The 27,332-nt window shown below is 42.3% G+C and overlaps 1 protein-coding gene across 1 annotated transcript in view; it reads left to right on the top strand.

The window, feature by feature from the left end:
• LOC126204369 (fatty acyl-CoA reductase 1-like) overlaps positions 1-27,332 on the top strand; it is a 101,936-nt gene that overhangs the window by 23,757 nt on the left and 50,847 nt on the right. The window contains exons 3-4 of the mRNA XM_049938743.1: positions 8,583-8,728; positions 25,136-25,245. Of these exons, the coding sequence (XP_049794700.1) occupies positions 8,583-8,728; positions 25,136-25,245 (256 nt within the window). The remainder of the gene's footprint in view (positions 1-8,582; positions 8,729-25,135; positions 25,246-27,332) is intronic.

Consider the following 27,332-nt stretch of genomic DNA (forward strand, 5'->3'; position numbering starts at 1 on the left):
CAAAGGAAGCTATCCTGATGCAAGATGCTATTGCCATTGGGGAGGGGGGGGAGGGGGAGGTCATCATACTTGAAGGGAAGCTGGTGCTCCACATTCAAGTTCACATAGTCTACAGCTGTCATGGATCCTACGATTACTGTCACTACTGTCACATGTCCCATGGAGTCCATGTGAATGACCAGCATAGCTTTGTAGTAACCCTATTAGCATGTGTTCATGGCACATTGCATGTTTTGTGCAGCCGTTCCCCAGGCATGACCATCGCCCTGGGGAAACAAGAAACTGTGTTTCAGCTGATCAGGCGAGCCATTGCCACTATTTCGCTGTCCTGTCTCGATGATCCTGTGACTACCGCAATGGTAACTGACAACTTTGTTGGTCGACATCTGATTATGTAAAGTTCTTCGCCTGTAGAGGACTACATTCATAAATGTGCACTGAATAGTGAGGGCTGAAACACTTGTATTAGAATTATACTCCGTCGTTAGGTCTGCCACATATCGCCCACCACCAATCTTGCTTCAAAGAGTGGCCAAGCATCGGAGTTCCATGTTCTGTAAATAACATGGAAGTCCAACAGCCTGTCGCCTGATTAGGAGTTCTATTTTTTTCAACCACTTCACATAGATGCTCACAGTAGTAGCTACGAAACACCCGATCAGCCTTGACGTTTCGGAGACGCTCATTTTATGAATGGATTAGATTAGACTAGATGAATACTTAATCCATAGATCATGAATATGATACTTTGTAATGATGTGGAATATGTCAGTTTAACAAAAAATTTCTGTACATGCCATCATTCAAGTCTTTCTTTTGCAGTAGAAGGAGTTGTCATTCAGAAATTCTCTTAATTTCTTTTCAAATGTTGGTTACCAATCTATCAGACTTGTAATGCTATTTGGTAAGTGACCAGAGATTTTTGTGGCAGAAAAATTCACTCAATTCTGTGCCAAAGTAGTGAATTCAGACTGTCTTCCAATTGCTTTTGTGTTGGGATGGGTTATTAATAACAAATTTCATAAGGGAATACAAGGAGATGAACTGTCCCCAATTCTCTTTAACTTGGTTTTAGATAAAAGAGTAAAAACATGGGAAAGCACATTAAAAAAAAGAGCCTCAAAGGGTATAAGCATGGGCGAAGGAAAGAACAAATTTGAAGTGAAATGTTTAGCCTTTGTAGCCTGTAGTGTATATAGTAGTTACTTTCGTGGACTTGAAGAAGGCCTATGGCTCAGTTAACAGACAAACACTATTCCAGATACTTTATGAATCAGGGATAGATGAAAACACCAGAGGACTTGAACAAATGCTCACAGATACAACATCAAGAATTAAGTTTCAAGGCAAAATTTCTGAACCATTCAAAATCAAAACAGGAGTTCGACAAGGAGATGAACTGTCCCCAATTCTCTTTAACTTGGTTTTACATAAAAGAGTAAAAACATGGGAAAGCACATTAAAAAACAGAGCCTCAAAGGGTATAAGCATGGGCGAAGGAAAGAACAAATTTGAAGTGAAATGTTTAGCCTTTGTAGCCTGTAGTGTATATAGTAGTTACTTTCGTGGACTTGAAGAAGGCCTATGGCTCAGTTAACAGACAAACACTATTCCAGATACTTTATGAATCAGGGATAGATGAAAACACCAGAGGACTTGAACAAACGCTCACAGATACAACATCAAGAATTAAGTTTCAAGGCGAAATTTCTGAACCATTCAAAATCAAAACAGGAGTTCGACAAGGAGATGAACTGTCCCCAATTCTCTTTAACTTGGTTTTAGATAAAAGAGTAAAAACATGGGAAAGCACATTAAAAAACAGAGCCTCAAAGGGTATAAGCATGGGCGAAGGAAAGAACAAATTTGAAGTGAAATGTTAAGCCTTTGCGGAGCATATGGCATTGATAACTGAAAACCTAACAGACACAATAGTTATGCATGATCTGTTACGAGATTGCGGAAAGGACTGGGCTAAAATCATCCTATGAAAAACCCGAGTATATAGAACACAAACATAATACAGAAAAGTGTATGAAAACAAAGTATGGAAAAATTAAAAGAGTTGATAGATTCAAATACCTAGGCGAGTGGAACCAAGCCAATGGACTGGATAATACAACAAATAAAGAAAGAATAAAATGTTAGAATTTGCATGTAAATTAACACAAAACTACTACAATAAGAAATCAATATCCATACAAGCGAAGATTAGACATTATAATTCAGTTATTAGGACACAACCAACGTATGGACCAGAGTGCCTAACATAATACTAAGAAAAATTCTACGTCTTGAGAAAAACAAGGAAAATAGGTAGATTAAATGAAGAAATGAAGACTTATACAAAAATACAGAAAAGATCACAGATACAATGAGGAAGAGATGGCTAAAATTTTATGGACATTTAAAAAGAATGGAAGAAACACGGATTACAATGAAAATTTTTAATTACGTTGTTGTTGTTGTTGTTGTGGTCTTCAGTTCTGAGACTGGTTTGATGCAGCTCTCCATGCTACTCTATCCTGTGCAAGCTTCTTCATCTCCCAGTACCTACTGCAACCTACATCCTTCTGAATCTGCTTAGTGTATTCATCTCTTGGTCTCCCTCTTCGATTTTTACCCTCCACGCTGCCCTCCAATGCTAAATTTGTGATCCCTTGATGCCTCAAAACATGTCCTACCAACCGATCCCTTCTTCTAGTCAAGTTGTGCCACAAACTTCTCTTCTCCCCAATCCTATTCAATACCTCCTCATTAGTTACGTGATCTACCCACCTTATCTTCAGCATTCTTCTGTAGCACCACATTTCGAAAGCTTCTATTCTCTTCTTGTCCAAACTGGTTATCGTCCATGTTTCACTTCCATACATGGCTACACTCCATACAAATACTTTCAGAAACGACTTCCTGACACTTAAATCTATACTCGATGTTAACAAATTTCTCTTCTTCAGAAACGATTTCCTTGCCATTGCCAGTCTACATTTTATATCCTCTCTACTTCGACCATCATCAGTTATTTTACTCCCTAAATAGCAAAACTCCTTTACTACTTTAAGTGTCTCATCTCCTAATCTAATCCCCTCAGCATCACCCGATTTAATTTGACTACATTCCATTATCCTCGTTTTGCTTTTGTTGATGTTCATCTTATATCCTCCTTTCAAGACACTGTCCATTCCGTTCAACTGCTCTTCCAAGTCCTTTGCTGTCTCTGACAGAATTACAATGTCATCGGCGAACCTCAAAGTTTTTGCTTCTTCTCCATGAATTTTAATACCTACTCCGAATTTTTCTTTTGTTTCCTTTACTGCTTGCTCAATATACAGATTGAATAACATCGGGGAGAGGCTACAACCCTGTCTCACTCCTTTCCCAACCACTGCTTCCCTTTCATGCCCCTCGACTCTTATAACTGCTATCTGGTTTCTGTACAAATTGTAAATGGCCTTTCGCTCCCTGTATTTTACCCCTGCCACCTTCAGAATTTGAAAAAGAGTATTCCAGTTAACGTTGTCAAAAGCTTTCTCCAAGTCTACAAATGCTAGAAACGTAGGTTTGCCTTTTCTTAATCTTTCTTCTAAGATAAGTCGTAAGGTTAGTATTGCCTCACGTGTTCCAACATTTCTACGGAATCCTAACTGATCTTCCCCGAGGTCCGCTTCTACCAGTTTTTCCATTCGTCTGTAAAGAATTCGCGTTAGTATTTTGCAGCTGTGACTTATTAAACTGATAGTTCGCTAATTTTCACATCTGTCAACACCTGCTTTCTTTGGTATTGGAATTATTATATTCTTCTTGAAGTCTGTGGGTATTTCGCCTGTCTCATACATCTTGCTCACCAGATGGTAGAGTTTTGTCATGACTGGCTCTCCCAAGGCCATCAGTAGTTCTAATGTAATGTTGTCTACTCCCGGGGCCTTGTTTCGACTCAGGTCTTTCAGTGTTCTGTCAAATTCTTCACGCAGTATCTTATCTCCCATTTCATCTTCATCTACATCCTCTTCCATTTCCATAATATTGTCCTCAAGTACATCGCCCTTGTATAGACCCTCTATATACTTCTTCCACCTTTCGGCCTTCCCTTCTTTGCTTAGAACTGGGTTGCCATCTGAGCTCTTGATATTCATACAAGTGGTTCTCTTCTCTCCAAAGGTCTCTTTAATTTTCGTGTAGGCAGTATCTATCTTACCCCTAGTGAGACAAGCCTCTACATCCTTACATTTGTCCTCTAGCCATCCCTGCTTAGCCATTTTGCACTTTCTGTCGATCTCATTTTTGAGACGTTTGTATTCCCTTTTGCCTGCTTCATTTACTGCATTTTTATATTTTCTCCTTTCATCAATTAAATTCAATATTTCTTCTGTTACCCAAGGATTTCTATTAGCCCTCGTCTTTTTACCTACTTGATCGTCTGCTGCCTTCACTACTTCATCCCTCAGAGCTACCCATTCTTCTTCTACTGTATTTCTTTCCCCCATTCCTGTCATTTGTTCCCTTATGCTCTCCCTGAAACTCTCTACAACCTCTGGTTCTTTCAGTTTATCCAGGTCCCATCTCCATAAATTCCCACCTTTCTGCAGTTTCTTCAGTTTCAATCTGCAGTTCATAACCAATAGATTGTGGTCAGAATCCACATCTGCTCCTGGAAATGTCTTACAATTTAAAACCTGGTTCCTAAATCTCTGTCTTACCATTATATAATCTATCTGATACCTATTAGTATCTCCAGGATTCTTCCAGGTATACAACCTTCTTTTATGATTCTTGAACCAAGTGTTAGCTATGATTAAGTTATGCTCTGTGCAAAATTCTACAAGGCGGCTTCCTCTTTCATTTCTTCCCCCCAATCCATATTCACCTACTATGTTTCCTTCTCTCCCTTTTCCTACTGACGAATTCCAGTCACCCATGACTATCAAATTTTCGTCTCCCTTCACTACCTGAATAATTTCTTTTATCTCGTCATACATTTCATCAATTTCTTCATCATCTGCAGAGCTAGTTGGCATATAAACTTGTACTACTGTAGTAGGCATGGGCTTTGTGTCTATCTTGGCCACAATAATGCGTTCACTATGCTGTTTGTAGTAGCTAACCCGCACTCCTATTTTTTTATTCATTATTAAACCTACTCCTGCATTACCCCTATTTGATTTTGTATTTATAACCCTGTAATCACCTGACCAAAAGTCTTGTTCCTCCTGCCACCGAACTTCACTAATTCCCACTATATCTAACTTTAACCTATCCATTTCCCTTTTTAAATTTTCTAACCTACCTGCCCGATTAAGGGATCTGACATTCCACGCTCCGATCCGTAGAATGCCAGTTTTCTTTCTCCTGATAACGACGTCCTCTTGAGTAGTCCCCACCCGGAGATCCGAATGGGGGACTATTTTACCTCCGGAATATTTTACCCAAGAGGACGCCATCATCATTTAATCATACAGTAAAGCTGCATGTCCTCGGGAAAAATTACGGCTGTAGTTTCCCCTTGCTTTCAGCCGTTCGCAGTACCAGCACAGCAAGGCCGTTTTGGTTAATGTTGCAAGGCCAGATCAGTCAATCATCCAGACTGTTGCCCCTGCAACTACTGAAAAGGCTGCTGCCCCTCTTCAGGAACCACATGTTTGTCTGGCCTCTCAACAGATACCCCTCCATTGTGGTTGCACCTACGGTACGGCCATCTGTATCGCTGAGGCACGCAAGCCTCCCCACCAACGGCAAGGTCCATGGTTCATGGGGGGGGGGGGGGGGTTAATTACGTTAGTAAGCTGAAAAAAAACAACTGTAGGATGGATAGAAGTAGTAAAGCAAGACGCCAACAAAATAGGTGTTACAGAAGAAATAATACGTGACAGGAATCACTACAGGCTACTGATACGAAACGCAAACTATGAAGAAGATGAGCCAAAACCTCGACTCAAGAGAGTGTGGACAGATGAGCAGAGACGAGCAGTGGGCGAGAAAATGAAGAAATACTGGTAAGAACAGAAGAAAAAGAAACACCATAAGTCTTAAGTTGTATGCGGTCATAGCTAGCCAAATTCATAAATAAATATATATCTACACCGATACTGACAGTAGCTTCACAATATATATATATATATATATATATATATATATATATATATATATATATATAAGGAGCTACAGATATTCACAGTAGCTTCACAATTTTATAAATATATAATTGTGAATAGCTCCTTAAATAAATGTCTGCAAGATGATCTTGGATCCAGCGATTATTCTGAGTACAAGTTTTGTGCAATTAATGTGTTTTTACTTATTGATCAATTAACCCAAAACATGATGCTACATGAAAGCGGAAAATGAAAACAGGTCTGTAAGCTAATTTACTTCTATGTTTATCACCAAAATTTGCAATAACGTTAATCATATAAGTAGAAAATGTATCGAATCATCTATGTGTTTCTTCCAATTCAATCCCCATCAATGTGCCCACCCAAAATTTTGCAATATTCTTCCATAGCTACAGATTTCTTTTCAAATTCTGTATTAATGGTTTTGTACCATTTACTGTACGGATCTGAATATACTGTGTTGTATCAAAATTTTTGACAGTCAGTTAATAATTTCCTGCAGGACATTATATTCAAATTCCTCAGCGATTTCCTGTTTGTTGGCTGTTATTACTAAACTTGTATCATCAGCAAAAAGAACTAGATTTGCATCATCATGAATATAGACTGGCATGTCATTAGCATACATTAAGAACCGTAAGGGACGCAATATTAAACCTTGTCAGACCCGTTCTTGATACCACCCAAATCTGAGAAATCTTCTGATTTTTGAGCATTGTGTGAACTGTGTGTTTAACCTTCTGCACTAGCCTAGTTAAATATGTATCAATTCATTTAGGCACTGTCCCACTCATACCACAGTATTTAAGTTTATCTAGAAGAATTCCATGATTTATACAATAAAAAGCCATTCATAGACCACAAAAATCCCAACTGGTGATGTTCGGTTATTCAGAGCATTCAAAATTTGATCAGGGAAAGCATATAGAGCATTTGTTGTTGAAAAACCTTTCTGAACACCAAACTGGCGTTTTGTTGGTAATTTATTTTTTCAAATACTTGAAGTTACTCCTGAACATATTACATTTTCAATAAGTTTTGGCAAAGGTGTCAGAAGTGAGACTGGGCGGTAGTTGTTGCCTTTGGACCAATCCCCCTTTTCATGCAATGGTTCAACAGTAGATTTCAGACTATCAAATAAAAATGTCCTATTTCAGTGAGCTATTACATATGTGGCTGAAAATCCTACTTAACTGTTTAGAATAAGCATTTAGTACTTTGTTGGAGAAGCCATCAATTCCATGCAAGCTTCTAATTTTGAATGAGTTTATTATTTTCCTAACTTCAGAAGAAGAGGTGAGAAGAATTTCAATTTCATCAAATTTCATAGGTATTGCTCTTCCACATACATAGTTTTACCTTTTCTGATGAATATCTTTATACCATTTTCTCCTGTTTTCATTCACTTTGAATGTAAACTATTTGAATGTTAAGTGTCGGACAATAAAAATCCGTCCTCTGTCATAGCGGCTTATGCAATTGGATTTCCTTATTTTCGGCCTTTATTTCCTTTTGAATGATTCCTTACTGAGCCACGTGTTTGTAACGCCACCAAACGACATTAAATCTCGTGGTGGGTTCTGGTACGTGGTTCCAATCGACAACAAGTGATAAATTGCATCCTTTGTAACTGATGGCCCATGTTGCGCAATAGTGAACAGTGACCACCCCAGTATATTCGTCCTCGCTGCAGGAATGCGTCAAGGCCGCTCCTGACACTCCTGCTCTATCTCCTGTACAAAACCAACTTCCCATAAGAGCCCTCTTCCCTGTTTTTTCATCAGTAAGCTAACCACGCCAGTTTCCCTGCAGTCCACCGCACCCTTCATTCGTCCTATAATTCCCTGCAGCTCCAGCTGAATAACTTCAACAATAACTTCAACTCCTTCTGTAATCAGTGATGCCTTTGCAACTATCCTCAAACAGCCAGACAATAAGTTATTGCAAAATGTACCCAAGTCGCCATTCCTGAGATCTTACCTTATAGTCCAGAACCGTCCAGTTTATCTAATTAACAGGAGTAAGTCAGAACAAAGTATGATACGATACTTATCAACACTTCTTTTGTGAAAAAAACATTCTGATTCAAAATGTGTGGACAGCTGTAACTAGTGAAATTAAAATGCTTCTACACTAAATAATGGATTAAAATTTGATAACTTAATATTCAGTTTAATTTCCTTTTCGAGAATTGAGTACACAGTTTTGCCTTCTCTTCTGAGAACCTGAAAGCTTGCATTACTTCCATAACTACTTCGCTGTGTAAACTGTCAGTGATGCATGAGGAAGTTACTAAACTGCATGTTATGACTTTCGATCTAGGATTCCATTAGGCAGAGTATCCATTTAAATAAAAAGTTCTGTTTGTATTTAAAATCACTTTTATTTCAGGAACACGTACTGCTTTATAATTACAACATGTATTGATAAAACAATTTTACCAATAGACTGTTTAAAAATATTGTTTTTCAGGTATTCCTGTACATCTCGACCTCCTTCTGCCACTCAGACCATCAAGTCGTTGAAGAAAAATTGTACCCAGCAAAAGCAGACCCAGAAAAGATTATGAATATTGTTTCGACAATGGACGACGACCTTTTAGAGATTATAACACCAAAGTAAGGAAATAAAAACAGTTCATTTTTCCAGTTGTGAAATAGCTAGTAATCTAGAATGATTAAAATTAATTTCATCAGCCAAAAATTATAACACCCACCAGTGGGCTTTCGGTCGCTCTGAAATTCAAGATAGCAACAAACACTTATACAAAATATCACACCGAGTCAGCAATCACATAGAAGCTTATACCAGTTTGCAGAACGTGTCCGAATGTTGGCACTCACCTCACATAGTACCCAGGTATTATGAAGAGGTGTCTCGTGTTCTCTGGAATGGTGTTCGATTACATCTGACAGAACCACGATCTGGCCAATGTAAAGAGAAAGATGTCAACTGGAATTCTCTTCTGTGGTCCTGACAGCCCCCTTCCCTTGATGTAGGCCATGTTCTTACGGGACATGCCCAGTAACTGAAGGTAAGTAGATACATCAAGAACTACCTATCTCACTACGACAATAGACGGAGAAATGACATGAACAGTTTTATGAATGAACTCATTATTATAACTTTAACACCATTTCGTTGGACTAGAAGAGATGCACGTGCAGAGCTTTTACAAACCATTATGGTCAAAATTACATGGCGGTTGACGGTCACAAACAGACTGCCTTGAGGTGATCAACTTCATGAGTTCCATTTTCAGCCCTTAAGGACCATGAACGACGACCCGTCACCGTGTCATCATTCGCCAATGGCGTCATCAGAATGTGGTATGAAGTAGCATGAGATGAGCACCCCACGCTCCCCGCGTCAGCTGCAACTGATGCTTCTCAGTCAAGTGTCAACTGGTATCGAGAAGCTGAGTGTTCTCCATTCCAGTGTTTGCACAATTGAAAAACATAGTACCGGGAATTCTTCCTCTGCCAATTACATGGCCATCAGACACCCCGACACTTCAGCTATGGAGGCGAAGGGGGTATGGAACTAACAGTGGTAATGAAATTTTGTTTTTTATTGAGATGAAACTGGGGACCTGTTGGAGGACAGTGAGATACAATTCGTCGAACTAGAAAAAGCGTTCGACAATGTAAAGTGCTATAAGGAGTTAGAATTCCCGTGTGTGTAAGCTACAGAGTCATAATATACAATAAGCACAAGAACCAGGAGGGAAAAATTAAAATGGGAGACAAAGAATGAAGTGCTCGGATTGAAAAGGGTGTCAGAAAAGGACACAGCCTCTTGTGATTGGTGTAGTTCATGCACTTCACCTTACAGCCAGTGGAAACCACGGAAAAACCCCAGGAAGGGAAGTAGCATTCGATTGATAGTTTTTAGCTTATCTTGCAGTGATTTGTATGTCGTCAAATGATTACACTGAGCTGATTTATTTGTGATTTAAAACTAAGTTACTGGATTGTAGTTGTTTAGCTAAATAGTGCAAAAAACCTAGTTTGTTACACTTAAATTGTTGGAGTTACTGATATGGAAGCTCATATGGTAAGCATAGCTTTATGATTAGATTGAAATAGCACTGAGTCATGAGGGAAAAACGTACATCAACGCTAGGACCTAAATTTTGAGGAGACGATACACCACTGTCCTCCAGTATCCTCAATAATTTAGGAGAATTCGCGTGTGAGTCCTGGGTAGTGTTAATGAATGCAATTAGCAATTTCATAAGCGAGGAGAAGATATTTGAGTAGTTAGTAGCCGTTTGTTTCTTCTATGAGGGCATTGTTGACCACAACGAAGTTCTTCTTGAGTAGTAACGTGTATGTAATAATACGAACATCATTGGCATTTGTACTGGGGCGAAGGCGATCTGTGAGGGATAGATTTCTGCGATCGGGCTCCAACAAGCTGTCTGCTTGACTTGTGGAGACGTATTCTGACAGTACCGATATGATTATACGTAGAGTATTCAGAAGATCTTGTTGTCGTCTTCTGCAGAAGTGTACCGTAAGTCGCTGGAGAAGCCAAGTGTTACTAGTGATCGGATAAAAGCGAGAGTCATTCCCACTTCTACGAAGGGTGTGTACAGGCACACCAAATTATAGCCAAATGTATCTAAGGTCGGCCTGCTGTTCAAGTTTGAAACATATTCTATTCTCACGTTTTACGACATTTCTGGAGACCAAAAATTTCCTCTCTGGGAAACAACAGGAATTCCGAAAACTAAGAACGTGTGAAACTCAGCTCGCTCTATTGATCCATGACATGACGATCTCATTTTACTGGCACTCAGGTTCATACCGTCTTCCTTGACTTCTGGAAGCATTCGATACAATTCCGTACTGCCTCCTTGATACCGTCTTCCTTGACTGCTGGAAGCAATCGATACATTTCCGTACTGCCTCCTAATGAACAAAGTACAAGCGTAAGAACATCAGACCAGCTCTGTGAATGGATTGCTGAGTTTCTAGCAAACAGGACACTGCTTGTCATCCTGAATGGAAACATAAAACTAACGTTGTATCTGCGTCAGGGAAGTGTTTTGAATCGTTACTTTTCTCAGTATGTATAAATAGCTAGTCAGAAGTTCCATGATGATTTTGAGGAAGATGCTGTCATACACACAGAAGCCGCAATGCAAGTAAATTGTAGCAGGAAGATCTGCACAGCCTAAAAACATTAAAAAATGTAACACAATGTGCACAAGTAAGTAGATCGCTCAGACCAATCATTTCGCTAGAAGCATTCACATCATAAAAGTATCTTCGAGTATGTGTACAGAGAAAATGAAGGGGAGTTTGCTGGCAAAAATTCGAAAATTTTCACGTTTTACAAAACATGACCTAGAATATTACGTACTCTTTCCTCCACAAAATAGTGCATAAATTATCTGTGTGTGACGTTTAGAAGTATTTTATTTTTAATTTTGAAGTCTTACATGCGTATCCGCGAGATCACCAAATTTCGGACGTGCATCTGTTTGTATGTGAATATCTCGGAAACTACATTTTATAGAAGGCTTTGATTTTCATCTCTGACAGAAAAAAACGTGGGGCTCGATGTTAGTCACACTGTTATTTCGCAGTCGCTTGGCAATTGTTTGTTTATTTTGAGTGAAACAGTGACTACCGACGTAATCTGGTGCAGTTTGACGTAATTTAAACATGCCTAGAAGTGCTAGTCTATTCAAGAAACGTAAGTTTGGTGGAAACCAACACACTAGAAGTGTAAAACCATGTGTTGTTCAAGATTTGGAACCGAAAAGCAGTGTTAAATCAAATAACCTTGATGTGCCACCAGAGAACAAGAGAGATGTGACCTCACCCAATGCAAGTAAAACTAAATTATATAAACAATTCGAGGAACTACGATTACTGCAGGATAATTTAGAAAATAGTACTCCTTGTCTGGGCTATGTTTTGTGTGATATGAACATTTTAATTCAGGTGTTGTGTGATAAATTGTGCTGTAATATTTGTGGCGGAAAAGTAATTATTGAAGAAGATATTTCTGCAAGAACAGGACTCACTACGACATTAGCAATTATTTGCACTGGCTGTGACAACAACAAGTCATTTGTAACGTCAAATGAATTCAACAATAATCTTTATGGGGTAAATGCAAGGCTTTGCTATGCCACGAGAGCTATCGGAAATGGTCTTAGTGCAGGTCAGTATTTCTTTTTGGTTATGAATCTACCACCACCACCTTCAAAAATTCAGAGGTATACTAAAGTTATAGGAGAAGCTGTTGAATCTGTCGCTTCCCTGTCAATGAAGGCTGCAACAAATGAAGCTGTTGAAGTGAACGAAGGCAAAACTAATATACCAGTTACGTTTGATGGGACATGGCAAAACCGTGGTCACACGTCAAAAAACTCAGTTTCCACAATGACAAGTGTAGACACAGTCAAAGTAATTAATTTTGAGGCACTTACAAAACATTTCTGTAGCTCCTATGACAAAAATGGAAAAAATGAACATGAAAACTGACAGAAAAATTATGATGGAACTAGCGGAGGAATGGAAGCCGATGCCGCAATGAAAATGTTTAGCAGATCACTGCAGGAAAGGTATGTACGATACACCCAGTTCCTTTGGGATGGAGATTCTAAGGCGTATAGGAGTGTTGTTGAAGCAAACTCATATGAAAATATAAAGAAAGTGGAATGTGTTGTGCATGTGCAAAAGAGGATGGGCACACGTCTCAGAAAATTAAAACGATCTCTTCGCACCACAATGGCAAGCCACTTAGAGGTCGACTGACTGATAAAACAATAGCTCTAGAAGCATTACGGAACGGCCATCAGAAATATCTGAAATTATTTAGAAAGTATGAGGAAAGCAGTCTGGGCCACATACTTCCACAAACTTTTAACCGACAGAAAACCGACACATGCACTCTGCCCACCTGGACCTGAATCGTGCTGGCGTTTCAGGAGTGTCTTTTGAACACAATAACTCTGTTTCTGAAGCTGTTATGGAAGCAATAAAACCAATTTACAGGGACCTAGCTTACCCATACCTCTTCCGAAAGTGTCTACATGGGCGAACACAGAATCCTAATGAATCATTCAATAACATTATCTGGACACGAGTGCCCAAAAATGTTTTGTAGGGCTCAATACACTAAAATGGGGAGATAGTGATGCTGTATTAACATTTAATGATGGAAATATGGGAAGAATAAGAGTTTTAAAACATCTTAACATTACTCCAGGCTACCATACTGTAAAGGGCTTGAAGTTATTGAAGAAGATAAGACTCGCCAAGACACAGCGTGCAGCTCAGTTCACCACCAAAGAACCAAGATCAATCAGAAGAAAGAAGCTTTTGGAGAAGGAAGCTGGCAAAGATGGTGATGCTGATTATGCTGCTGCGTGTTTTGAGACTTAATTTAAAATTACAAGTCAATTTTTATCATTTTATACTTTAAATCTGATTTTCTCAAAATGACATTTTTTATACTTTATGTTCCTTTATATCAAACCCTACTTGTGATAGCTATATGAAACTTTGGCACCTATTTCATTGTAATATATTGTACCTACTGAAGCACAACCATAGCAATAACTTGAATCGAAGGCCATCTAGGCCAATATGTGTACAATTATTTCTAATAAAACTAGCATAATGGAAAATACATATACATCTCTCCTTCTTTTTTACCTAATCTCTTAATTCTGGTTCAGAAGACATAAATAACATGGATAACACAAAAATGTAAACTTTTACGGCCGGAAATACCATGTCCATTATAATTATCCGGGCTGTTATGCCGTGGTCGTTTGATGAATTCTGAGGTGATTCCCAACGTTTCGTCTCCGACTGCGGGAGACATCTTCAAGGGGGTCCGTAGCTTGATGGTCCAACACACACACTGGCTCGCTACTGACTGCCGCTAAATTCCGTGTCCGCGCGCCCCCGCGCCGCGGCGTGACGTCACGTGTTTTGAAAACGTCAGTGCAATTGGCCGCTGTCCGTCGCCGTCGATCGCCGCTGCCATCACACAGTAGTGGACGAGTGGTACACATCTTCTTTAACACCGGCATCCATATACCGTTTAATTTGACGCCCTCCTCCTTTCGGTTGAAATTATTTGGGTGTTTAGCGATTTCGATTGCCTCCCTGTAGAGCCTTTCGTAGTATCCGCTCGTGGCCGCTAGTACTTGCGTCTCCTCGAAACGAATATTGTGGTTCCCTGGCTGGAAAGCATGCTCCGCAACAGCTGATCGTTCCGTTTCTCCTCTTCTACAATTTCCCTTGTGCTCCTCCAAACGTTTAGAAACAGTTCTTTTGGTGGTACCCACATAAACATCACCACAGTTGCATGGGATCCTATACACTCCAGATTTTTCCAATGGTTTGCGAGCGTCCTTGGCAGGCCTAAGGTATTCCTGTATCTTCCTGGTGGGCTTGTAAATTACGGTAATATTCCGCTTCGTCAAGATCCTCCCTATTCTTTCCGTTACATTTTTAACGAACGGCAGGAAAACCTTAGATTTTGCAGTAGCCTGTACGTCAGTATGATTTCTGCGTGGCTACCTCAACGCACGTTTTATTTCGGCGGACGAATATCCGTTCTTCGTTAGTGCATTATGGAGATGTTCCATCTCAGCGTCGAGCAACTCAGGTTCACAAATATTTCTAGCTCTGTCCGCTAACGTCTTGATAACACCCCGCTTCTGTTGTGGGTGGTGGTTCGAATCCCGGTGCAAATAACGGTCCGTGTGCGTGGGTTTGCGGTACACTGAGTGGCCCAAACTACCATTTTCGTTTCTAAACACAAGCACATCGAGGAAATGTAGTTTGCCGTCTACCTCCTCCTCCATAGTAAACTGAATTCTTGAGTTTATACTGTTCAGATGTTCGTGGAACCGGCTTAGTTCCTCCCTACCATGACTCCACAACACAAACGTGTCATCCACGTATCGGAACCACATATTTGGTTTCTTGCTGGCAGTACCTAAGGCCTGTTCTTCGAATTTCTCCATAAAGAAGTTTGCAATTACGGGACTTAGGGGGTCTACTGTGAAGCTTGCTGTTTGACAACGTGCTATGAATAGTGCGCTCCGAAAGACTTGTGCATGTACCAGCATTGTGCTCTTTCGATAAACATGTTGCAGATCACCATCTGTCTTACTTTACAGGGTAGAAAAGCATCCAGCCCCCACGTTCTGTGAAGAGTCGTGGACGTCCAGCCATTTATAGCCTAGTGGTTATTTCACTGTCCTCCTGTCTCTTTCCTTAGATGCTCACGACAGTAGAGCGTGAACATTCGACCACTTTCGCCTTTCTCGAGATATTCGTTCACAGAATCTGCATGATATAATCTGTCCTTTGTCAAAGTCGCTTATTTCAACGGATTTCCTCATTTTCAGACCATACCTTCGCTAGAATGATTCCGTGTTTCCTCCACTTTCATGTCTTTATTACCGCATCACGTGGCCGCAACACCACCAGGAATTGGCGGTGGTCATAATGTTATAGTTTATCAGTGTACAAAGAGAATCACCGTTTTCAGCAATTTTTCGGAATATCATCTGTTGCAATCAATAGATCGTTTTAATTTACGTAGATACTACAGACATTTTCATTACGCAACAGGTATCTATCTGTATCTGCCTTAATAAAATCGAAATGGCACTGTTGTGTTGGCAGAAGAGCCAACACCGTGTTACTAGAGGAGGCCGAAATGCACGCGTTTTTGCTCACGCAGGCTGCCGTGAGGAGGGAAGAACTATACTGACGTGAGGTCTGGAACATGACAAGGAATTAGAAATCAGAAAGCGGACGTAATTAGTTTGATACTTAACTTAAATCCATTAATGAGGAACGTCGCTCTTGTCGGTACATGATTCACAATATTATCTGTTCAGAATTATAGTAAATGAATATGGCGCCTTGCTAGGTCGTAGCAAATGATGTAGCTGAAGGCTATGCTGAACTTTCGTCTCTGCAAATGAGAGCGTATGTAGTCAGTGAACCATCGCTAGCAAAGTCGGCTGTACAAATGGGGCGAGTGCTAGGGAGTCTCTCTAGATTAGACCTGCCGTGTGGCGGCGCTCAGTCTGCAATCACTGACAGTGGCGACACGCGGGTCCGACGTATACTAACGGACCGCGGCCGATTTAAAGGCAACCACCTAGCAAGTTTGGTGTCTGGCGGTGACACCACAGGCACTGTACTGCATTTTGTGTCAAGTTTTATGTAATGTATTACTGAAGGAAAAAAAATCGCGACACCAAGAAGAAGCTGTGCGACATAAACGAAAGTTGGAAGGATTGTCTCTACATCTGAAAGATGATATCTATTCAAATTTCGCCCCAGTCGCATGTACAGCGCTTACAAATATGTAGGCCTGAATTGAAAACTGTTGTTCATGTTGATGATTTTGCCAGTATTTCTGTAACTACTTGGGTCTCAACTGAAATCAATGTGGTAACAAGAGAGTATGAAAAGAAAGATAATGTGTTAATGCTATCTAAGAAAGAAGTCTCATGGAAAACATTCCGTTGTTCCAAATTTACCATATGTGAATACTAAAATTAAAAAATCATATATTAAGCTCTGTATAAAGTAATAATAATAATAATAACACTGTTATTAAGATTTTTAAAACAATATAGTTTAAGTACTAATCTTATTATTATTATTATCAACAATGTATTGGTATATAAAAATGTCAACACTGACCTTTGCCTCTCGCAAGCAAGTACTCTACCGACAGAACTACCCAAGCACGACTCATAACCCGTCCTCACAGCTTAACCTCTGCTAGCACCACGTCTCTCACCTTTCAGACTTAGCAGAAGCTGTGAAACTTGTCAGATTGGCACTGCTGTTAGAAAGGACAGTGTTAAGATATGACTTAGCCACAGCCTGCAGGACGTTCCCAGAACAAAATTTTGCACTGATATGAAACTTACTGACAGATTAAAATCGCATGCCGTACCGAGACTCGAGCTTGGACCTTTGCCTCCGCAGGCAAAGGTGCCAAATTCGAGTGTTGGTCCGGCACACAGTTTTAATCTGCCAGGAAGTTTCATATCAGCGCAAACTCCGTTGCACAGTGAAAATTTTGTTCTGGATGTAGGCAACTGTAGGGAAAGCGTGTTAGTAAAAGTATTTCTCAGCATTCTAATTGACGTGAACAATACAATACATTCCCACAGTAAAAGAGAACAGAACAGCGGTTTTAAGCATGTGTATTATTTTTACATTCATTTCTGAAAAAGCGTTTGGATCGCAGTGAAAGCCAATGACCTTTCATGTGAGAAGTAAACACTCTTCCAGATTAAACAAGGAGCCACAACGTTCTTCTTTTAGAAAACATATTTTAATACCTCTTATTGCTTCACTGCATGATACACTGCGAATAATAACTGCCGTTTCCGGACAAACTGTTCTTCTGCTAGACACATTTGAAAGAAATATGTTAGTTCATATCACTATTTTCGAAATCAGCTGTGTCCTTGTTGTTCACTCTCTCACAACATAACACGGTTACTATGCAGGTGTGTTGAGAAAGTCAAGTTCCCTATCACTGATAATCATGAATCTGGACGGCAGGTATATTGTGCAGTCCTCGACATCAATCAGTACTGGTGCTCGTGCTCTGGTATTGACACATCTTGCGCTCAGTATTAGATGGCGCTCACCCTTCACCAACACCTTTTACTCCTCCCTTTGCCCAGATGACTTAAGTTGCATAACATGTAAACACAAAAATCCGTAGTCTCTCGTATTACAAGAAGTAACAGATAAGCAAGATAGGAATTGTATTAGTAGAAGTGGTATGTGATGCATATCGGATTTAAGTTTTGTATCCAAAAAAAGATAACACATTGAACAATGACAATGACTATGAAGACTACAATAATGCTCACATATTTGACAAACTACTGGTAATGACTATTCAGTTTTTATAACTCTGCACCATCGAGAGCCAAAAAGTTGTGATAGACAACAAATGTGACTTGTCAGCAAGTCGTCTCTTATCGATACAAGCATCATATTTCGCATTTCCACATTTCGAAGGAGCATGAAGTCAGAGGTATGCATGCTTTGTGATACAAACGACGAGACTCGTTCACAAATCTGCATGTTGTGCGAATATGTTTCCAACAGCAAGGAAAAAGATACGAGCATTTAAAGAACTCAAATATATAATGTGTTGCCTCTTTCCATCTATGTGGTACACCCATGACAGTGGATGAAAACAATTTTGCGGTAAAAAATTGTAACTATCGCTCATAAGTCCAGCTACGAAAATCCAAGCCGCCATGTCTAACCACCTGTCAGCGATTGCGAGGAAAACGTGACGAGACAGACGCCAGCTAAGCATGGCCTCACGTACTGCACCCTGCTAGAAATCCAAGTGCAACATGTGACATTGGCGCCACCATTCCGCCTGCAATTTCAATCCCCCAATAAATTTTAATCTGATCCCTTGCCATAGGTTCCCTAGATGTAATGCCGCATACTTCCCCATTGCTGCCATGTTAGAGAGTAAAACTGTAACTAATTTCTCTCCAACCTGCAGAGAAAGTTACAACAGTGGACATAAGCAGTATGTGAAGCCATACTTCATCTTTATGATGGCTTGATCTCTACTGTAGATGCTTCCAATGAGGTGGCTGAAAGTCTGCAGAAGAATGACAGCCCATACTTCGTGAAGAGCAAAATCCTGAGAATGTTGGACATTGAGGCCTGGAGGGAAGCTGGCAATGTAACTCATAACAAAGATTTTCGGTCTGATTGACATCAGGACTTTGGACAAGTCGGTCCACTTTAGAAATGTTGTTGTCCACAAATCAGTGCCTCACACATGATGCTTTATGACAGGGTGCATTGACATGTTGATACAAAGCAGCTATAATCACTAAACTGTTCCTCTATTGTTTCCATGTTTTAAAATGTGTTAATCTCTTTCTGTATTCAACGTTTTCTTAAGCGCAGTATGGGGATCACATCCTAACTAAAAAAAAAAAAAAAAAAGAAAAAAAAAAAAGAAAACCCTGCCCATACTTTAAAATTACCTTCTCCTCCGTAATTCATTGGTGGCAGACAACATTATCCAAAGGATTGCCACAGAGTGTATTGCGATTTACCTGTCCAGTCATCCAGTGTTCAGTGGCTTCGCTCTTTACAGCACCTCAAGTACTATTAGCACTGATTACAGAAATGTTGGGCTTATGTTGAGCTGCTCTACCGTCGCACCCCATTCTTTTTACTTCCCTGTGCATACTCATTGTGCTAATGAGACTGCTGGTAACACTTTCGAATTCATGACTGATTCCAACTTCTGATTTTACTATGTTGTTTACGACAAACCTGTGTCAAGTACATCTGGACCAGGTGTGGCTGGGCTTGTTGTTCCTTCTCGTTTTCGCTGCACATAATCAACAGATGTGGGCACCTTTCATAGAATTGAATTTTGCCTGATGGGTTTGCTGCTTACACGATATCCAATGATTAGTTGACTTCTATGTCCGAGCAAATTTTGCTGTTACTGTTTCTCTGCTGATAACACAGTGTACCCCTCCTTTTTATACCAATAAGTTCGTCACGGAACTTCATTCACACAAACTATTAATAAATAATTTCCCACAATGCATGCACTCACACATAGCATCAAAAGTTTTACAAAAGGAATTTCATTCACACAGACATCATAATTAGCCAGGAAGATAGTTTTATTCTAACACTGATGCACTCATGTTATAGTAAAGGACTTTTGTCTCTTCGTGACGCATTACAGTTTGTCTCCTTTGTGTGTAACACATTTCCTCTAGCAAACAAATGTTTTGAAAATATTTGGATGTCATCTCTGTTGGTCTTCCAGCTGGTTTGATCTAGTTCAACATGATTGATTTCCTATGCATAAGTTTTCCTTAACAAAAAATTTAGTATGTAGATCACCACGCTTCCTGTAACGGATCGTTTGGACTGGAAGCTGTGGTGGGTGGCCGGCAGTGTCCTGACAAGATGCTGTGTGCGGTAAGTCGCTGTCATCGAAGCTTGCGTGACTTGCTGTATGCTGTAGAGAATTAGACGCTGATTCAGTGTGAAACTATAATTGTGCCAGGCAGTGTACAGCAGCCAGTGTAATCTATGCAGCACAGACGTGCAGAGAGGCAACACCACTTACATTTGAGTTTCTTGAATCTGCATATCTGTTTCCTGTTAGTTGGTATGTGGAAATGAAGTATGATGACAACAGTGATAACGCATAATTTGGATAATGCCTTACAGTTTCCTTGATTCTGCATGCTTTCTAAATTTTTTTTTTGTCTATGTGGAAGAGAAATATAATGCATATGCTGAAAAGACGGTACTTGCCACGTTTTGTTTTGCCTTTAAAGACAGATCTGGAAACGGGTGAGGAGTTGTTTTTAGGCGTTTCACATGAGATAAGAAATTCTGTGAATGTGCAGGCACACACTGTTTCCTTCCCCACTAATTTCTGATTCAGCAGAAGGGCTTGCAAGAAGTCATTACTATTTTGCTGACTCTGGAGGGAGGTGGAATATACACTCCTGGAAATTGAAATAAGAACACCGTGAATTCATTGTCCCAGGAAGGGGAAACTTTATTGACACATTCCTGGGGTCAGATACATCACATGATCACACTGACAGAACCACAGGCACATAGACACAGGCAACAGAGCATGCACAATGTCGGCACTAGTACAGTGTATATCCACCTTTCGCAGCAATGCAGGCTGCTATTCTCCCATGGAGACGATCGTAGAGATGCTGGATGTAGTCCTGTGGAACGGCTTGCCATGCCATTTCCACCTGGCGCCTCAGTTGGACCAGCGTTCGTGCTGGACGTGCAGACCGCGTGAGACGACGCTTCATCCAGTCCCAAACATGCTCAATGGGGGACAGATCCGGAGATCTTGCTGGCCAGGGTAGTTGACTTACACCTTCTAGAGCACGTTGGGTGGCACGGGATACATGCGGACGTGCATTGTCCTGTTGGAACAGAAAGTTCCCTTGCCGGTCTAGGAATGGTAGAACGATGGGTTCGATGACGGTTTGGATGTACCGTGCACTATTCAGTGTCCCCTCGACGATCACCAGTGGTGTACGGCCAGTGTAGGAGATCGCTCCCCACACCATCATGCCGGGTGTTGGCCCTGTGTGCCTCGGTCGTATGCAGTCCTGATTGTGGCGCTCACCTGCACGGCGTCAAACACGCATACGACCATCATTGGCACCAAGGCAGAAGCGACTCTCATCGCTGAAGACGACACGTCTCCATTCGTCCCTCCATTCACGCCTGTCGCGACACCACTGGAGGCGGGCTGCACGATGTTGGGGCGTGAGCGGAAGACGGCCTAACGGTGTGCGGGACCGTAGCCCAGCTTCATGGAGACGGTTGCGAATGGTCCTCGCCGATACCCCAGGAGCAACAGTGTCCCTAATTTGCTGGGAAGTGGCGGTGCGGTCGCCTACGGCACTGCGTAGGATCCTACGGTCTTGGCGTGCATCCGTGCGTCGCTGCGGTCCGGTCCCAGGTCGACGGGCACGTGCACCTTCCGCCGACCACTGGCGACAACATCGATGTACTGTGGAGACCTCACGCCCCACGTGTTGAGCAATTCGGCGGTACGTCCACCCGGCCTCCCGCATGCCCACTATACGCCCTCGCTCAAAGTCCGTCAACTGCACATACGGTTCACGTCCACGCTGTCGCGGCATGCTACCAGTGTTAAAGACTGCGATGGAGCTCCGTATGCCACGGCAAACTGGCTGACACTGACGGCGGCGGTGCACAAATGCTGCGCAGCTAGCGCCATTCGACGGCCAACACCGCGGGTCCTGGTGTGTCCGCTGTGCCGTGCGTGTGATCATTGCTTGTACAGCCCTCTCGCAGTGTCCGGAGCAAGTATGGTGGGTCTGACACACCGGTGTCAATGTGTTCTTTTTTCCATTTTCAGGAGTGTAGAAGTGGAACTTCCACTCAGGGCATGATGCTGATATTTTGCTGTTGTAACTGTTACTGTCCTTCAGTGCCTTTCATCTAGGATCTAGGACATGCGTGCAACCAAAAAAAAAGTAAGTATCATGCATATGTGTTACTATTAACAACCTTACCTCTTTGACCTATTGATCACATGCTGTTTCTCACTCTATATTGCGATGACGGTTGCCGTGTACTCGCGAAGTTCGGCGATACTCGTCTGCCGCCCAGGTAGGCGCTATTTGGTTCGCCGGAGCGCTGATATCCTGATCCTGGTAGGAAGGAGGGACCTCCACATCCTCCCTTTTGTGACGAAGGCAGACTGTGGTGCTAACCACAGCAACTGGTGATTATGGGGAGGTAGCCAACTGTCCCAGTAGCGGTTGTTGTTTTCCACAGAGTGAAGGAAATCTACAACAGACTTGTGCCGTACGTCACTTCGGTGCAGTCAGGGTATCGAGCGCGAACGTCAGGTACGCCATCAGATTGCCTTGCGAGCTAAACTGCTGGGATACTTACGGAGGGAAGTAATGGCTAATATTCACCCGACGTCATTCGTCATGATCGCACAGGGCTTGCTATTACGAAGGTATCAACGGTTTTCTTTCTGCTGTGCTTGCTTAACGAGTTTGTTATAGAGTAGAACTGGTTCGTTAAAGCTCTTGGTACCGTTTTTTGCATTCGCCTTAGTATTTCTTTCGTCGCATTACTAAGGTTACGTGACCCTGTTTGGCTGCTCTGACCCACTACTCTCTGCACAAGCCTCCAGTCTGGCTCACCAGAAACGCCTATGTGTTATGCCCTGATCGAGTGTCGGTGGTGAATTATTTCTATTACGGCCGCCTCGTGTTGACATTGCCTTAACGCGGCGAGATAACTTCGCTCTCGGACTTGGAATATTTTACCGGTTCTACTGCCCTATACAAGGTTGGCATGCAACACAATATTAAAGCTGAGAAATGCATCCTCGCTCCCTCGCCGTGACAAATGGCGCGTATGCATCACACGCTTTGAGCAAAGTTTGAGATTAATTATCTTTGTGTTGTGGTTGTCCATGAAGTCTTTGCTCCTAATAGGGGTGATGGCGAGTTCTTGCACAAGTCCAGCAACGTTGCCCAGTCAGCTGGATTTTGTGCTCCAATGGATTTTTTACTTGCAGATTGCGTGGTTTTGACGATCCACGTGCTGAAGGAAGAGATGATCATTTTCCATATCGTTCCCAATAGTACCACCTGAGCATTGTTTGGTTGGTTGATTTGGGGCAGGGGACCAAATGGAAGGTCATCAGTCCCATCAGATTAGGGAAGGATGGGGACGGAAGGAAGTCTGTCGTGCCCTTTCAAAGGAACCATCCTGAAGCAATTTAGGGAAATCGCGGGAAATCTAAATCAGGATGATCGAACCGTCGTCCTATCGAATGCGAGTCCAGTGTGCTAATCACTGCGCACGGTTAATTTCCCTGTGTGCAGCCTGTCCGTAATTCTTACCCACCTCTCTATCGTGAAATCTGATGGTGGTTGCGAGAAGTTGCTGTGATCAACGCACTGGGCCTGCGTTCTGGACGATCTGAGTTCAAAAACCACGTGTGGCCATGCAGATCCCAGGTCTCCAATCGCCATGGCGATTCCACTGGTAACTACAGGGCTAGTTTCCTTCCTAGTGCAGATTAAATGCAACGTCGTATTATGGCCCACTGTCCCATGCAACTTTTGGCCCAGAAACTTTTCAGCTACTGTCATACTTTCGGAGTTATTCTAAGTGCCAATGGTTAGTGACTCACCGTGTACACGGACTGCCGGCCGGATTGGCGGAGCCGTTATAGGAGTTTGTCTGGTGCCGCGCGACCGCTATGATCGCGGGTTAGAATCCTGCCTCGGGCATGGATGTGTGTGATGCCCTTGGGTTAGTTGGTTTAAGTAGTTCTAGGGGACTGATGACCCCAGAAGTTAAGTCCTATAGTGCTCAGAGCCATTTGAACCATTTGTACATGGACTTTGTTTTATAGTGAACAATGAAATGACTGCTTAATTTGTCTAGAGTAACAGAAAAAAACCTATGAATATACAGTCAGTCATCAAGAGTATTTTTGAACAAATATTTTAAAAATGGTTGTTAATTAACATGCAAAGTATCAAAAATACGAATGACCTGACTGTGTCCAAAAATTGTAAAGTTACTCCTAATGGCCTCTTCACTAACACCGCCTATCTCATTGATATATTTTGTTTTTCTACTCTTTCTCGTATTAAGATTAGTAAATATATCTTGTCCTTTGTGAACGGATTGGAACATTGTAACTGCTGGAACTGTTGAGAATTTATAATTAATTAGCTAAAACCAGTTGCCTTTACATGTGCTTATTTTCCTATGATGACATATCAAGATTGCTGCCATCCCACCCTCATATGTTTACATTTGTTTACTTTCTGTGAGCATTATTTCTTTACAGATGCCGTTGCAGAATGTCGCAACAGAATTTTAGATAGCAAGTGTAAACCGTCATAAGTGAAGAAACAGTGTTCACAGCCAGTAAATAAATGCAAACATTTTCGGGCGGAGTGAACATAAAATCAATGTACTCTGAAAAACGCGTCTTTTGAGACATAATTTGCTGGTGTGGGGTGTCGGGAAAGCGGTTCTATTCTTATTGGTGCGTTACGCTACAAACGTTAACGTCACGGACGTGTAGTTTAGACTTATGTGCTAGGAGCGTTGTTGTCACTTTACAAGACGAGAGGGCCCTTCGAACTTAAATAAGTATGTGGATGAGGCCCATGGGTCATGCCTGCTGTAAACCCACTAACAACCAGCCCGTAATTTACGGGAATTGCAAAATCTGCGAATACACGTAGGTTGCTAGACAGCTCTGAAAATCTATAAAGAAATTGTCGAATACAAGTCACGCAGAATCACTGATGTACTGTGTTTTAAATGTAGACTAACAGGCTACCAAGCAGGTGATCACTATGTTTTTGCTGACAAGTTAGATGATTGTGGAATAATGTGCACATTAGTGAATGTAAATAAATGTTGTTACAGGTTGCTGGGGAACCTACCAAACACGTACGCCTTTACGAAGAACCTGACAGAGGAGCTGGTGGCGAGGTACTCCGACCGGCTGCCAATCGTCATTGCCAGGCCGTCCATTGGTGAGTGGGAGCCTGGATCACTTTGTGACAGACCCATTTATTTCGGTATCCCTTCCAGGCAGCGATGTATAAATGCTGCTGTATGAACTCCCTTGTGGCAATGATATCGATAAGTACTAAGTAGAACATCGCCATTTTTAAACTGTATGGACCACTGGGCTGAACCTGTAGTGGCAGCCCTAACAAGCAAAAGTATCGCTTTGGAGCAATTTTCTAGTGAAATGCCTGTGAATCAGCATTTAAAATTTGTATAACATATTACTATACAATGATATAATATCAAGAAACGAATTAAAATAGCCAGGCCATAGCCAGGAGTTGAATATGGATCTTCTTCTTAATAGGCAGATGTGCTAGCTGTTATGTATTGTACCAGTGTAGCTAACAGCTGGATTGACCATCCTAGTCCAATGCTCTCCCTAACACGCCTTTAGCCTAATTCCCCTTTGTTAAAGCGTCATTATAGCCAGGCCTCTCCAGTATTGATGTGGCACCCTAGCTTTGTACGTAATGGGGAAGTCAATTACGGGAGAGCCTCAGGAATACTGACGATTTAAGAAGGGGAAAAGAGGCTGAAGGTGTGAATTGAAGTTTGCGTAAGGGAGGGCGATGGACTAGCGTAGTCGGAACTGTTGCACAAATATTTATGCATTTCTTCAGTTTCTGTCATTATTGAAGATAATGTTGAGACTTATATGTCTCGAATAAATTAAATTCCATCATAGGAATAATAATATATACTTAGTGGTCTATAGAACTGATAGGACAGAAAAGCTGAAAAGAACTAAAATGTATAATACACTCCTGGAAATGGAAAAAAGAACACATTGACACCGGTGTGTCAGACCCACCATACTTGCTCCGGACACTGCGAGAGGGCTGTACAAGCAATGATCACACGCACGGCACAGCGGACACACCAGGACCCGCGGTGTTGGCCGTCGAATGGCGCTAGCTGCGCAGCGTTTGTGCACCGCCGCCGTCAGTGTCAGCCAGTTTGCCGTGGCATACGGAGCTCCATCGCAGTCTTTAACACTGGTAGCATGCCGCGACAGCGTGGACGTGAACCGTATGTGCAGTTGACGGACTTTGAGCGAGGGCGTATAGTGGGCATGCGGGAGGCCGGGTGGATGTACCACCGAATTGCTCAACACGTGGGGCGTGAGGTCTCCACAGTACATCGATGTTGTCGCCAGTGGTCGGCGGAAGGTGCACGTGCCCGTCGACCTGGGACCGGACCGCAGCGACGCACGGATGCACGCCAAGACCGTAGGATACTACGCAGTGCCGTAGCGGACCGCACCGCCACTTCCCAGCAAATTAGGGACATTGTTGCTCCTGGGGTATCGGCGAGGACCATTCGCAACCGTCTCCATGAAGCTGGGCTACGGTCCCGCACACCGTTAGGCCGTCTTCCGCTCACGCCCCAACATCGTGCAGCCCGCCTCCAGTGGTGTCGCGACAGGCGTGAATGGAGGGACGAATGGAGACGTGTCGTCTTCAGCGATGAGAGTCGCTTCTGCCTTGGTGCCAATGATGGTCGTATGCGTGTTTGACGCCGTGCAGGTGAGCGCCACAATCAGGACTGCATACGACCGAGGCACACAGGGCCAACACCCGGCATGATGGTGTGGGGAGCGATCTCCTACACTGGCCGTACACCACTGGTGATCGTCGAGGGGACACTGAATAGTGCACGGTACATCCAAACCGTCATCGAACCCATCGTTCTACCATTCCTAGACCGGCAAGGGAACTTTCTGTTCCAACAGGACAATGCACGTCCGCATGTATCCCGTGCCACCCAACGTGCTCTAGAAGGTGTAAGTCAACTACCCTGGCCAGCAAGATCTCCGGATCTGTCCCCCATTGAGCATGTTTGGGACTGGATGAAGCGTCGTCTCACGCGGTCTGCACGTCCAGCACGAACGCTGGTCCAACTGAGGCGCCAGGTGGAAATGGCATGGCAAGCCGTTCCACAGGACTACATCCAGCATCTCTACGATCGTCTCCATGGGAGAATAGCAGCCTGCATTGCTGCGAAAGGTGGATATACACTGTACTAGTGCCGACATTGTGCATGCTCT

This window comes from Schistocerca nitens, chromosome 9 (genome assembly GCF_023898315.1).
Source record: "Schistocerca nitens isolate TAMUIC-IGC-003100 chromosome 9, iqSchNite1.1, whole genome shotgun sequence".
Lineage (NCBI taxonomy): Eukaryota > Metazoa > Arthropoda > Insecta > Orthoptera > Acrididae > Schistocerca > Schistocerca nitens.